A 14,425-nucleotide genomic window follows, 5' to 3' on the forward strand; every position below is an offset into this window, starting at 1 on the left:
AAGGCGGTGAGACTGTGCAGAGCTGGGCTCAGCACCGGGAACCCTAAGTCAGTGAGTCGGGGTGAGGTGGGGCCTCGACAACAAACAGCCGGCAACGCCAGAGGCTGAGCCAAAGTCTCACCTCTCCTGTCCGCCCCATGCGGCTCACAGGGCGGCTCCGCTCACGGCCATCACCTCGCATCTCCTGGAACTTTCTGGCTGCTGAACCGGAGGACCGAGAGCTCGGGGGGGGGGGGGAGGGGGGTGTCCCACGGCAACTGGCGGCTCAGCCTGGCGTGAGGCAGCAGGCATCTCCCACGCACACCGCCGGCGCGGTGCAAGCTTGACGACAGAACAGTCACTACAGCAGCCCGTCCAGCAGCAGCTCTTAAAAATCCCCAGGGTTACCACCAGAGTGACCGCGTTTTCTGTTGTTGTTGTTAATCGTCACCCAAGGATATTTTTCCCAATGATTTTTAGAGATTGTGGAGGGGAGGGAGGGAGAGGGCGAGAGAGAGACATGGATGTGAGCGAGACCCATCGGTTGGTTGCCTCCTGTACGCGCATGTCCCGACTGGGGCTGGGATGGAACCTGCAACCCAGGTACTGCAGGTCCTCGGGCGACGTCGGAGACCCGTTCCCACGGCGACGTAACGCGATTTTCGCCGTCAGTCGGAACCTACCCACACAAGCACCGACGTCACCCACGTGGAGCACACACACAGCTGTCATGAAGGGAAACAGTAAAACAATTTAAACGAAAGAGAACAATTCCTGACCTTTACTTGTGGTAAATAAATAAAAAACACACAAAGCACAGATGTACATACATCAAAATGACGGAGCTTTTTTTTAAAATAAATAAATGGGAGATGGCGACGTAACCACGAAACGACGTACATTGAGTTCGACGTAACCTGAGGACTGCCTGTACGTGCCCTTGACTGGCAACCGGACCCACGGCCCTTAAGCACGGGGGCTGATGCTCTAACCACTCACCAGCACAGGCCGGGATGGGACAGTGTTATTTTGTACATCTTCTCCCCGCCTTTGCATGTACACGTGTCTTCAGACGTGTGTATATATTTCATGTACGACGTGTGTGGGTGAGGCGTGTCTTGTTGAGAACCCTCTTTCTATAAAAAGCAACAGCTTTATCTTTTTGAGTAGCTTCAGGCTTACAGAAAAATGAGTGGAAATGACAGAGTATCTGGGTACCCCGCCTGGTCCCCCACAGTTCCCCTGCCAGTAACACCTTGATGCGCGTGGCCACTTGTTGCACTGATGAGCTGTTGCTGACACAGATCATCGAAGGCCATAATTCGCCTGAAGGTTCGCCCGGGGGCTGTGCCTCCCACGGGTTTGGAGAAATGCATCGCGTCATGCACCCCCATCACGTGGTCACACAGAGCGTTCTCGCTGCCCCGCACACCCTCCGTGCCCAGCCTGCTCACCCGACTCCTGGCGACACTGATGTTTTCATCGTCCGTCTGGTTTTGTCTCGTCACACAGCCTGTAGCCCTTTCCGACTGGCTCCTTTCACTCAAGAATATGCAGCCTGGCCGGCGGGGCTCAGCGGTTGAGCGTCGCCCTAGGAACCAGGAGATCAGGGTTCGATCCCCGGTCAGGGCACAGGCCCGGGTTGCGGGCTCGATCCCCAGTGGAGGGGGTGCAGGGGGCAGCCGATCGATGGTTCTCTCTCATCAGTGATGTTTCTCTCTCGCTCCCAATCCCTTCCTCTGTGAAATCAATAAAAATGTATTTTAAAAAATAATATGCATTTAAGGTTCCCCAGGAGTTTCTGTGGCCCGAGAGCAAAGCGCTCGCTTTGGTGCTGGGTCATCCCCGGGCCCTGCCAGGCACTGGGTGGGTGGGCTGGCTTCTCCCCTTCCTGGCCCTCTCGTCCCCTGTCCTGGGCAACCCCACTGCCCATCGGGAGGGGCAACAGTAGGGGGCGCTGCCTGGCCTGCCCCTCAGTCTCATCCAGATGCTGGTCGGAATCCCTCCCAACACAGGGACCAGGACGGGCCCAGCATCGCTGTCCCCTGGCAGCTCGAGACCAGAGACCAGATCTTCCCTTCAAGGAAGAGGGTCCTTCTCCAGGGCGAGGCGCCTCCACGGGACGCCTGGCCAGGGTGCGGCGAGGAGCTGTGCCCCCGACGTGGCTGCAGGGGGCAGCGGCTGTTTTCTGCGTTACCCGCTCTGTCGCCATGTTCACAGCTTCCTCGCCTCGCCGCAGCGTTTGCACCTGCTCTCGCTGTCACCTGGGAGCCGGCCACGTGTCAGCTCCAGGGCCAGCTTCCCCAGGTAGCCTGCTGCCGAGGACTGTCTCCGCCCGCATGCCCTCTGCCCCGGGGCTGCCCCCCTTGGCGGGCAGAGATGACTATCCCACGCTGTGTTGTCGGCGTGGCCATGACATTGGCCTCGGCTGATGCGGGCCTAGGCCTACGGGATTATGACTGTCCGCCTTCACCATGAGAACAGCACGGCCCAGAGGCCCAGTGTCCAAGGAGGGTGAGGCATTCAGAGGGAACTGGGCATCAGCTTGGCACCAGACCCAGCTGAGCCCAGCTCAGATCAGCCGACCTGCACACGAGAGAATCAATGAGTGTGTCAGAGTTCGGGGGTGGTTTGTTACGTGGCATTATTGTGGTGATAGCTGACTGATACACTTACTTCCAGTTACTCCAGCCCAATCCAGGCTTCCTTTCTCTGTCCTGTACCCACAGCTCAGTGCCACTCTGCCCTGAGCTCCCGGAGGGTCCAGGTTGGCTCTGAGTTTATGCCTGGAGGGCAGCCCTGGAGGCATACGTATCACACGATACTAAGGAGACGCTCCATGGAAAGGTGTGGCCTTGGTGAGTGACTCACACTCTGTACCTGTTTCCCGTGCAGGGACATGGGTGATGGCGCCTGTATGTGGGGTTGGGGGTACAGGAATCCGTGCTCCTAGTCCCCAGGCCGGGCCAGCAATGATGGGAGATGGCTTCAGTTGGGGGTCTCCGGTGCCTGGCCTGCAGGGCTCTGTGGGGGCGCCTGGCCTCCCTGGGGGAAGGCGGGCAGGGTGGGGCTCCCATCCCCAGGAACCCTCACCTGCCGCTCTCCTCCTCCCCCAGGCTCTGCATCTGAGCACACGGCCAAGTGCATGGTCAGCCCAGCAGCCACGGGAGGCCCAGGAGCTGCGGAGGGTTGAGGCCTGAGGCCCCACCGGGACCCCTGCACCCCCCATCCCCGCGACATCTGTCTCTGTGGCAGGAAGCTGGTCCGCACCTCAGAGCAGCGGGGAGAGAAGCTGGGTGCAGGGCCGGGGCAGGTGCCTGTCCACAGGAGGCAGCAGGTGGCCATTGGATGGGACAGGGAGGACCTGCCTTCCCCGAGGGCACTGAGGCCTCCGAGGCCCAGAGGCGGCCCCGCTGGGAGGACGAGGCCCCGCGCCCCAGGAACAGGAGGGAGGGTCCCAGCTCCAGCGGGGCCCGGGGCCGAGAGGAGGGACCCAGGCTCCACTCCTGTCTCAGGGCAGGGCCTGCCCAGCACCTGCCGGGAAGCCAGCCCGGGCTGCCAGTGGGGGGCAGCGGCACAGCCTGGCCCCCCAACACCTTTGGGGAAACACCGTCCGCGGCACAAGGCGGCCTCCAGAGCCGATGCTTCTGGCACCCGCTGCCGAGAACAGCGGAGAGGCACCGCTCACGCCGCCGCCTTTTCCCGGAGACGGACCCGCCGCCAGCACAGACGTGTCGACCCAGAAGCGGGACGGCCAGGACCACGCTGGCGAGCTGCGGGGTTGCTCCCGGGGGAGGGGCTGCGCTGGAGGGGGAGGCCCCACGGCCAGCCACCGCCTTAGCCGAGGTGCGCGTCTGCGTCTAACGCAGGAGACACGGCCGAGCCCAGGGCTGATGTATTTTCCCTCCTAAGAGTGCGGCGCAATTTAATTAACTCACTTTGCCCCCCCGCCCGCCCCCCCCCAAAGATGGCGGAGTTTATTGACACCACCATCTGCTCCTGTAGGCGGTGATCAGATAATAAATCTGGGTCATTAGCTGCTGCCTGGGAGAGGCGTCCTGCCCAGCCCCCTCCTGCCAGCCAGGCGGGCCGGGCGGGCACCTGCGCTGTGAACTCTGACCAACGGCAGGTGCCACGACACCACGAGCAAACAGGTGTCCTCGAGGAGACCTGACACCCTCGCAGGCCGGGGAGCACCCAGGGCCGCATCGGCCCCCTTGGCCCCCTGCCAGCACGTAGCCGCACCCCAACGCCCAGGCAGCGGCCCGCGCCCAGGCTGTGCCGCTCGCTCTCGGCTCCCCCCGCTCCATGCCCGGCGGAGCTGCGGGGGCTCCCTGGCCGCAGAGAAGAGCAACCCAGCAGCCATCCTGTTCAGCGGAGGGCGCCGTGCAGGGCAGAGCCGGGCTGGGAGGGCGCTGGGGCTGGGAGGCGAGGGGCCCCCCGGCCTCCCCGGAAATGAGGTCTTTGTTCACCTTCGGGTTCGCGCACACGTTCAAGTTCCGAGTCTGTCCTCTGAGATGGGGTTTCCCTGTGGCTGAGGTTCAGTTTGGGCGGAAAGTCTCAGCGGGTGGGGGAAGGGCCTGCCCACCGAGAGGGCCCCTCACACATGCTCTCACACCCGGGCGCTGCTGTGGGCCCCCGGGTCCTCCCCGCGCTCCTCCTCCAGGCCTGATGCCGCCCGATGCCTTTCAGAAGCTCTCACAGGGAGCTCAGGCCACGAGAAATCCCGGCCACTGCGTCCCCAAAAGGGAAAAATCAAACTCTCGTCCCCCCAGGTGTGGCGCTCAGCTGCACCCCACGCCTGTGCTGAGCCCTGCACCCGGGGGGGGGGGGGGCGGCCCTCAGGCAGGCCCGCCCAGCAGGTAATGAATCACCGACGGGAACCGATCACCTGCCGCTCGCTCTCCAGCCTAATCTGGTGGGTGGAGCTGCTTTCAGGGACCTTTCAGTGGGGGTGGGGGTGGGGGTGGGGGTGGGGGTGGGGGTGGGGGCAACGCGCAGAAGGCCGCCTTGATAATGTCATCGCCCCGCGCGGAGCTGCCGGAACTGCCGGCCACACTTGGGCCCATTAATCACCCTTATCTGCTCAGGGAGGGCCCCGCGCCGCCCGGGCAAGTTCAGGTGCTCGGAGGGGGCGGCAGGTCAGAGTCCGTCCAGGGGCCCGATCTTCTGTCTCAGCCACTGGGGCCACCGAAGTCCCGCCCCCGCGGTGGCGGGAAGGCCCACTTCCCGACTTTCTGCGTCTTGGCCCCATTACACCTCTCAGCTTTGCAGCCTTTGATTCAGCAAAATCAAGGATGCAAACTTCTTAGGAGTACTTAGTTTCCATGGCAACCGAAGCTGACCTCAACATTATTGTTCTCAAGAGGGGACTGACTTTCCTATATGTTCATGCACTGAATTAATGGACTCCCGGCTCTTTTATCAGCAGCCCCCGAACAAAGGGCTTTCAGCCACTGTCCAGCCTTTTGTCCCGGGCTTACCGCGACGAGGCTGGCCTATTCAGCCCCAGATTATCAAAACCAACTCGGGGCTGTCTCCGTGGCAGCTAAACACACTTTGATTTCATAAAGACATAACCGATCCCGCATGCAAATTCATAATTGCGATCGCGGGGTTCCCCGGCCCGGGCTCGGGGTGCTTTCTCGGTCATAAAGCTCACGTGGGTGGCCGGCGCTGGAGAGACAGCGCTGCCGGCTGGGGCGCAGAGAGGCCGAGGCAGGCGTTCCCGACGCGCACCCCGCGGCACAGGCGACGCAGAGCAGCCGACGCCCGGGCTCGCTGCAGGCCCGGCCAGAACAGCCCAGGCAGGCGCGCACGCGGCGCTGCATTCTGAGGGTGCCGAGCCTGTGGTCTCTCCATTTCTCGGTCCAGCCACCTCCCTCCCCCTCCTCCCTCCCCCTCCAGCCACCTGGAAAATAGCTCTGCTTCCTCAGGGAAAACAATGCAAAAGAAATAAACCGCATAACGCGGCGACGAACACAAATGCTTGGCTCTGCGGTGCTGTGCAGAGCGGAGCCTAAACAGCCGGGAGCCGAGACCACCCCGAGGGCACGCAGTCAGGCCACAGTGCACCCAGTCAGGCGCAGAAGGCTCAGCCCTCGGTGTGTGGTCTTTTCCGGGACCGGCCGGACAAAGACACTTCACAGGTGCCTGCCTGTCTCCACGACCTCCGTCCAGGGCTCACGCAGCTCGGCTCCCCTTCCTGGCTCCCATGTCACCCTTCATCAGCCCCCCCCCCCGCCCCGCCCCCACGGAGGGACATGGGAGACCTTCCGGCTGCCCGTCACCGGAGGCATTTGGCCCGGGTCAGGCGACGGAAAAAACGTCCGCACACAAGAGCCCAGTGGGACAGGCCACGGTCCTAACATCCAAATAATCATTTCACAAATTATCATAATTATCCATCCATCACCCTGTTTGGACAATGCCGGCGGGGCTATCGGATGACTTTTATGACCTGTAGCATTTTGCACGTAATAACAGGAGAGATTTATGGACCCATCATGCCCCTCTTCCCGCGGTAGGACTTCATTAGCTCGATTTGTTTTTGTCTTTCCTTCTCAGCCCCGGCCTCGCCGGCCTCCCCCGAGCGCTGGCTGGGGCGGCCACGGCCTCCCAGGCTTCGTCGGTTCCCCTCCCAGCCCTGCTCCTGCGAATTCCCGATTTATTTATTGGGGGGTGGGGGGTGGGGGGGTGCTGGTGGAGGAGAAGGAGAGAATTTTTTTTTTAATGACCACTTTCCTTTGTGTGTTTGCTCCGGGCTGTTCTGTATTAACACGTCCTTCCTTTCCAGACGGCCCAGCAAACACGACAAAGTGGCACAAAGCGGAGGCGACCGGGGCCGTGTCCCCGTTCATACCGTCAGAGAGATTGAATCAAAATTCCTTTCGCTGATACCATCTCCCCGGGCGGACTACACTCTGGTTCGGGGATAAATCCCAGCCCTCGGAAAGTAAAGAATACATTTAAGCCTTTTGCCAAATGTCTATCCTATTGGATTTTGATAAGACGGCCATTGAGCCTTAACAATGTCTTCCATCCATTTCCAGCGGGCCCTTAACACGGCTCTTTATTCGTCCCCAAAGCCTCTTCGCCCGGCCTTTTTATTACCGGCTCCGGCGGGCTCTCCAGGGAGCGGGCGACCTGAGTGATGGATGGACCACTGGTTAGATTATCTCCCGCAGATGTTTGCTCTCCCGGAGCCGCGGGCTTTCCCGCTAAGTAAACAGACTAAATAGAGTCGTTGGCGGGGGCAGTCCCAGAGGCCCCGGCCTGGAAGCTAGAAAAGGCAGCGCAGCCAGACCTGCGGCCAAAACGACTTTAGGGGAAGCGTGAGGGCCTGGCCCCCTGGCGAGGGCACAGGGACGGGGTGGGCACAGGTCTGAGTCTCCAGGCTGCTGGGGCTGCAGAGGGACATGGGGACAGGGGGGTGTGTGGGGGGGCGGGTATGGAGGATGCACAAGTGGGGAGACAAGGGATGGAGAGGGATGAGGCGGGTGATGAGGGGCTGGGGGGTTGCAGGGGACACGGGGTGGGGGGTGAGGGTACTCAGGGGTGGGATGCCCAGGTCAGCCAGGAGATGGCTCCGCCCTTCTGGAGGCGGGGCCAAGCCTGGCACTGCTCACAAGCTGCTGTGTCTGTCACTCCAACGGGAGCCCCGCCCTGCGCTGCAGACCCAGCTGCATCCGGCCTTGGAATCCCGGGGCCCCTGGGGTGTGGACGCAGCCCCCCGCCCTGGGCCCAGGCTGCTTTGCCGGTAAACTGAGCAAATGGGCTCCTCAGCCCCTTCAGCCGCCAGGCTCCCTGAACCTGCGGATTTATTACAGCGACTTCCCCACAAGAGGCCTCATTTTCTGCCGCTCCTGCGACTCTCCACTGCTTGAAGGCATGGCCGTTCGTCACTGTTCACTGCGCCAAGGAAGAGCAGGGAGACGGCCTTCCTCAAGTTGGACTGGAGGAAGCTCGGAGAGGTCAACGGGCCAACCCACGGACACACCTTCCCCCGCCACCCAGGGCTGCCCATCCTTTTGTCAAGACTCCCAGACCCCGTCTTCTGGGGAGGAGAGGCCCTGCTCCGCCAGACACAGAAATCCCCAACCACAGAGCCCGCAGGTGGGAGCCTAAGTCCGTCACACGGAATCCACCCGCCACGCGCTCAGCAGCCCGTCAGCAGGTAGTTAGAGACGTCGCAGCGCACACACCTCCATCGCTGTGAGTGACATCTGCTCGTCAGTGCGGCCTTCTATTTGGCAAGGAGGCGGAATGAATGCTGCATTGCCTGTCTCTTTGCTCCCGTGGATAAACCCTTTGCCTGTACTCGCCCCTCTCTCATGCCACCCCCTCTCTCCCTCCAGAAAAGTGGGGACACAGCCTGATGGGCCCCCAGTGGAGCACCATCCTTAGGTTGCCAGCAGCTCACCCTGTGACCTCAGTCGCCCATCTCGTCACACCCCACATGCCAATAACATCTAAGTTTAGTGGGAGGAAGGGGCGATTCTGGGGTTCAGGGGACAGCGGGGCTGGAGAGAGCAGCAGGAGGAGGTGGGCAAGCCCCCTCCAGGGGCCTGTCCCCAAGTAGCCGGCAGCCACGGTGCCCTGCACTCCGGGGCCCGACACCGGCTCCCTGAAGCTCGGGCAGCCGTGGGCTCTGGTCTGCTCGGAATCTATGGGGAGAGGGACCCCTGTGCCCTCAGATGGGCTCCCAGCATCTGTGTGGAGGGGAAGCCCACGGGCACCTGGCCCCCAGCCGTGCGCAGTGCTCGGGAAAGCCCTGGACCACGTCGGCCAGCGCCAGACGGGCTGCCACTCACAGAGGAGGCCGCAGGAGGACAGAGGAGGTGCTGACCTCGTCCTCCTGTCAGCCAGTGTCCAGCACCTGCCCCTCACCACCCGGGACCCTAGACTTGACCTCTGGCTTACTGCCTTGACCCTTGCGCCCAGCCTGGATGACAGACTGCCCCTCCCACCATAAAGGCATAACCTCTGACCTCCCACCAGTCCGCCCCCCTGTCAGCAGCAGGCCAGCCAGGGCGGGACGGGCAGGTCCCGCGTTCTGGGGGGAAATGAAGATTTCACATTCGCTTTAGAAGTGGAGGCTGGAGGCAGCTGCAGGTCTATCCTGGGGGTGAGGGCACCGTGGTTCCCGCGTCAGGGCCGGGGGTGAGGGGGGGACCTGCTCGTGTCCCTGCGACCTCAGATTCCTCATGAAAATACAAACTCGCTCCGGCGGCAGGACAGGAGAGGGAGCGCGCCGGGACCTACATCCCCGAGGACAGCGGCCTCAGGCGCCCGGACAGTGGGGCTGGGAGTGGACACTTGTCCCAGAATCGGCTCAGAGAGGTTCCCACGGGGCAAGAACAAGGTCAAAGGTCACCTGCCAGAAGCCCCACAGGAGGAACCCCGAGCAGGAAGTGTCTCCCAGGGCAACGGCTCCTCCATATCAGTGTCTCTGGGGTTGAACATGGTGAGAAGGGTGGTCCCGCCCCTCATACATAGTCGGCCCCGCCCCTCATAGTCAGCCCCGCCCCTCATACATAGTCAGTCCCGCCCCTCATACACAGTCAGCCCCGCCCCTCATACATAGTCAGCCCCGCCCCCATAGTCAGCCCCGCCCCTCATACAGTCAGCCCCGCCCCTCATACAGTCAGTCCCGCCCCTCATACACAGTCGGCCCCGCCCCTCATACAGTCAGCCCCACCCCTCATACACAGTCAGTCCCGCCCCTCATACACAGTCAGTCCCGCCCCTCATACAGTCAGCCCCACCCCTCATACACAGTCAGCCCCACCCCTCATACACAGTCAGTCCCGCCCCTCATACACAGTCGGCCCCGCCCCTCATACATAGTCGGCCCCGCCCCTCATACACAGTCAGTCCCGCCCCTCATACACAGTCGGTCCCGCCCCTCATACACAGTCAGTCCCGCCCCTCATCCCGCCCCTCATACACAGTCGGTCCCGCCCCTCATACAGTCAGCCCTGCCCCTCATACAGTCGGCCCCGCCCCTCATACACAGTCAGCCCCGCCCCTCATACACAGTCAGCCCCGCCCCTCATACACAGTCGGCCCCGCCCCTCATACACAGTCGGCCCCGCCCCTCATACACAGTCAGCCCCGCCCCTCATACAGTCAGCCCCGCCCCTCATACACAGTCAGCCCCGCCCCTCATACACAGTCGGCCCCGCCCCTAATACACAGTCGGCCCCGCCCCTCATACACAGTCGGCCCCGCCCCTCATACACAGTCGGTCCCGCCCCTCATACACAGTCGGCCCCGCCCCTCATACACAGTCGGTCCCGCCCCTCATACACAGTCGGTCCCGCCCCTCATACACAGTCGGTCCCGCCCCTCATACACAGTCAGCCCCGCCCCTCATACACAGTCGGCCCCGCCCCTCATACACAGTCGGCCCCGCCCCTCATACACAGTCGGCCCCGCCCCTCATACACAGTCAGCCCCGCCCCTCATACACAGTCAGCCCCGCCCCTCATACACAGTCGGCCCCGCCCCTCATACACAGTCGGCCCCGCCCCTCATACACAGTCGGTCCCGCCCCTCATACACAGTCGGCCCCGCCCCTCATACACAGTCGGCCCCGCCCCTCATACACAGTCGGTCCCGCCCCTCACATGTAGGTCTGCCCAGAGGGCGGCCCCTCCCATGAGAACTCTGGGATGTCCCAGCTCCATCCACTCACCAGGAGCACAGAGAACCGGGACAGTTTGGCTGAACTTTTCACGTCAGGAGTGAGGGCGGGAGGGGCCTGGCCGGACATGAGCACACGCTCCGTGACTCTGACACTGAGACGGAGCGTGCTGGCTCATCACTCCCGGGCCGGGAGGCGCCCCTGACACTGTCGGGGTGCACGCACCACGCGCTGCCGCCGCTCTGCCTGGGGCTTCGCCGCAAAGATGCCAAAGGAGAGCAGGACCGGCTACTGAAGACGCGCTCCTGGCCCAGCTGCCGCGGGGAGTGTGGCCTCTGTGTGTATCATGCGTGTGCACCGTGCATGTGCATGCTCAGGCATGGCCCACTGGCTAGAGGCTGAGCTGCCTGATGACCGGCGGGCCACGGGGTTGGGAGGCGATGTGAGGGCGGGGGCCCCTCCGCCACCGGGCAGCGGGCAGCCGGCAGCCGCAGGCAGGGACCTGCCCGTGTGTCCTCTCCTCGCCGGTTCACTCTCGGGACCTCTTAGTGCTCATGCGTGTCCGCATTCGCCCGTCACGCACAGAGCACGGGCGACAGCCTCGCTGACACCTCCTCGCGCCTGATGGGTGGGCGGCATGTTCACCGCCACGAGGAGCCGTTTGGGAGGCTGCGTGCACGAGGCACGGGCCGGCGGCCACAGCCACCTGGGTCCCTTCCCCCTCGCTCTCGCGTGACAACCCACGCTAAGCACCTGCGTGTTCTTAGCGTCAGCATTGCCTGGCCGCCGTGTTCCCGCAGGTCGGGGCCTGCCCGCTCTCAGCTCAGCTAACACGACGAAGGCAGCCCGTCCTAATGACAGGGACGCCCCCATCTGTGCCCGGGCAGCCCACGGACATGACACGCAGGATGGTCCACCCCGCCTGCCCGGCCGCCGCCCGCCCTCCCCCCCCCCCCCCCCCTTCAGGATGCCCACGACGCAGGCCCGGAGGCGGAGCAGCTCTCCTACCTTTTGGACGCAGCCCTCCTGCGGCGACACCTCCGCCTCGGTCAGCATTTGCTGCAAAACAACATGGAAAGGGGGTGAGTTCCGGGCTGTGCGGCTCCCAGGCTCTGCTGCCACGCATCGAGCAGGGCCGGTCGCGTGTTCTCTGGAATAACGAGCGTGCGGCCCGACAGCTTCTCCCCAACGTGAAGGGCAGCGCCCTGCGGAGAGCGGGCTCCTCCCTTCTCCCCAGTGTGTTGAGATGGTAAGGAGCCCCCGGGATGTCACCTCCCTGAAGGCAGTGGGTCCCACAGGGACGGAGCCACCCCGTGTCGCTCACCCTGGGCCCTGAGACACGGGGCGGAGACCTGCACGCGTTACTAGAGCCAGCTCAGCGGGGACACGGAGGTGCTTGGAGCCGTGTCATGGGCCCTCCTTGCTCCCTTTGAGCTCCACCAGCAACGTGGCCTGTGTGTGGGGGTGACTGTGCCGCCGGGAGCACCTGGAGGGGGACAGGCGGGTCCTGTGGCCACACAGACACCGGCCTGGGACGGCGAGGGGGAAAGGCCAGCCACGCTGGCTGGGCTGGGACAGCTGTCGCCTGTCGCCTGGCAGGCGTCTCCTGAAAACCACCAGGTTCCACCCCAGAGGGCAGCGTTTCGGGGACGGTCCCAGGCGCTTTCTAGGCTAAGCACACAGACAGCTCAGCGACACGGTGAGGTTTTCCCTTCTGGAGCCAAGTACCGCGCGGACGCACGGAAACTGGACCGTCACCCCCCGAGGACTGCAAACCGGGGCTGAGACGGACATTTGAGAAACGGGGTCCATCCAGGGATGTTACTCCCCTAAAAATTACGCTGCTGCCTTTGCAAGGTCCGAGCGCGGAGTAGAGCGCCTGCCAACACCCACCAGCACCCTTCAGCGCCCGCCAACACCCACCAGCACCTGCCAGTGCCCTCTAGTGCTTGCCAGCGCCTGCCAGGGCCCTCCAGTGCCCGCCAGTGCCCACGTGGGCAGGTGTGAGGACCGGAAGCTGCGGTCCAAAACACGGGCGCATTTTCCCGGGCTCAGCTGTAATAACACGAAGTCATATTTGTAAAATGTTGAGAATTCTAACCAATTGGGGAGTTTATGTTTCTTTTAATAGATTCTGAAGTTGTGGTTTGGAAGGTGACTCCAGTGAATAAAGGGAAGAGGAGGGTGGGCAGTGCAGAGGGAGGCCGGACGGTCCCCAGCGCAGCTGCGGAGACCGGGGTGTGGGGCCCTGTCCCTGCCAGGCTGGCGCTGGACGGGCCGCGGAGATGGGCCCGAGGCTGGAGCCGAGGTCAGCAGCGGGCGGCCGGCCTTCCTGCCTTCGTCTGCCTGGTTTCCACTCCACATCCCTGGGGCTGACACCAGCCCCGGCCCCAGCCGCTCCTCGGCCGCTGCTCCTGGCTCGAGGGGTCTCCCTGGGTCCCCAAGAAGTCAGTGCCACCCACACAGGTGACACTGTGAACCTGCTCCTAGCCTCTGGTCAGCACCGCCTTCCTCACCCACACAGCTCGCCCCTCGCCCCTCGCCCCCCGCACCGCCCTGGAGCCCGGCTGGGAGCTGGATGGCCCAGTGGCTGAGCGGGGTTCACTGGCCTCTGGTTGGGCCCCGCCAGGAGGCCCCTCCTCTTCCGGTGGGAGGAAGGCTCATTGGAGCGTCCAGGCCAGAGCCCACGTGCAGGCCATGGTCCCTGCATGTCCCCATCGCTCCCTGGAGCTCGTCAGCACTGCATCCCCAGACCCCAGTCCGCTGGTCCCCAGCACAGGCCTCACTGAGCCCCGAGGGGGAGCCACCCTCTAGGGGAGCGCCCGCTTCCTGCCGCGGTCCCGCTGGGGCTCCACGCTGACTCTGGTGGCCGTGGCCTTCCCCTCCCCCTCCCCGTGGCCCATTCGTGGAGAAGGCAGTTGTGATAACTGAGCAGGTATGAGGTTTGCAGGCCAGTCATGTCCGTCGGCCTGCCTGTAGCATAGGGGGAAGAGGGCTTATGGCATGGCCGGAGGGATGGGGGACCAGGGGGAACCAGGGGGACATGGGGGACCAGGTGGGGCCAGATGGACTGGGGGACCAGGGGGGACCAGGCAGGACCGGGGGGGACATGGGGGACCAGGTGGGGCCAGATGGACCGGGGGACCAGGCAGGGCCAGGGGGGACCAGGCGGGGCCGGGAGCTCCCGGGCTGTCCTCACTGCTCCTCTGAGCCGGGCCCCGGCTCCCTCAGGCCGTGGGCGTGGATGTGGGCAGTGTGTCCGCCTGAGGCACCTCTACAGGGAGGACCAGGTGGCCGGGAGGCCCCCCCAATCTCGTGATGCGGGAGAGGCAGGCGTGAGGCCCCAGTGCCCAGTGCTCTCCCAAGAGGAAGCTGCAGGGTGACCTTGACGTGTCCCTGTTCCGGAAGCTTCTCTCGCCTCCCTCTCCCCGGCGCCTTGGCAGGTATGCTTCTCGCTGCCTCTGCTCTTCACCCAGCGCTGACCTCGGCGGACACGGCCGGACGCGCCCCTCTGGAGCCTGCGAGCCCGCCTCCCCCCGGGGCTGCGCGTCGCTGAAACGCCTCTATTCTGCGGCCGAGCCCTCGCAAGCCTCGGGGCCGGCGGGCGCTGGCAGAGGCTGCGGCTGCTCTCAGCCCGTCCCGGCCCCGGCACAAGTATTAGGTGTGTTTTGATTTAGCATTTTAGCCAAAAGAGCGAGGTTTGACCTCCGGCATTTCGCTTCTCTCGCGGTCTCGGTGCCAGGACTGAACTAAGTGGAGTTGGGCAAAATGTCTTTCCTGACCCTTAAAAATAAATAC

The 14,425-nt window shown here is 63.7% G+C and overlaps 1 protein-coding gene across 3 annotated transcripts in view; it reads right to left on the reverse strand.

Moving 5' to 3' along the window:
* PRDM16 (PR/SET domain 16) overlaps positions 1–14,425 on the reverse strand; it is a gene marked incomplete at both ends in the record, with an annotated part of 284,479 nt that overhangs the window by 131,049 nt on the left and 139,005 nt on the right. For 2 of the 3 annotated variants that reach the window (XM_081087368.1, XM_081087366.1), the window contains one exon: positions 11,636–11,686. In XM_081087368.1, coding sequence (XP_080943494.1) covers positions 11,636–11,686 — 51 coding nt within the window. The remainder of the gene's footprint in view (positions 1–11,635; positions 11,687–14,425) is intronic. The other variant, XM_081087367.1, reaches the window with a different exon arrangement.

Source organism: Myotis nattereri (genome assembly GCF_964212035.1).
Source record: "Myotis nattereri genome assembly, chromosome: 3".
Lineage (NCBI taxonomy): Eukaryota > Metazoa > Chordata > Mammalia > Chiroptera > Vespertilionidae > Myotis > Myotis nattereri.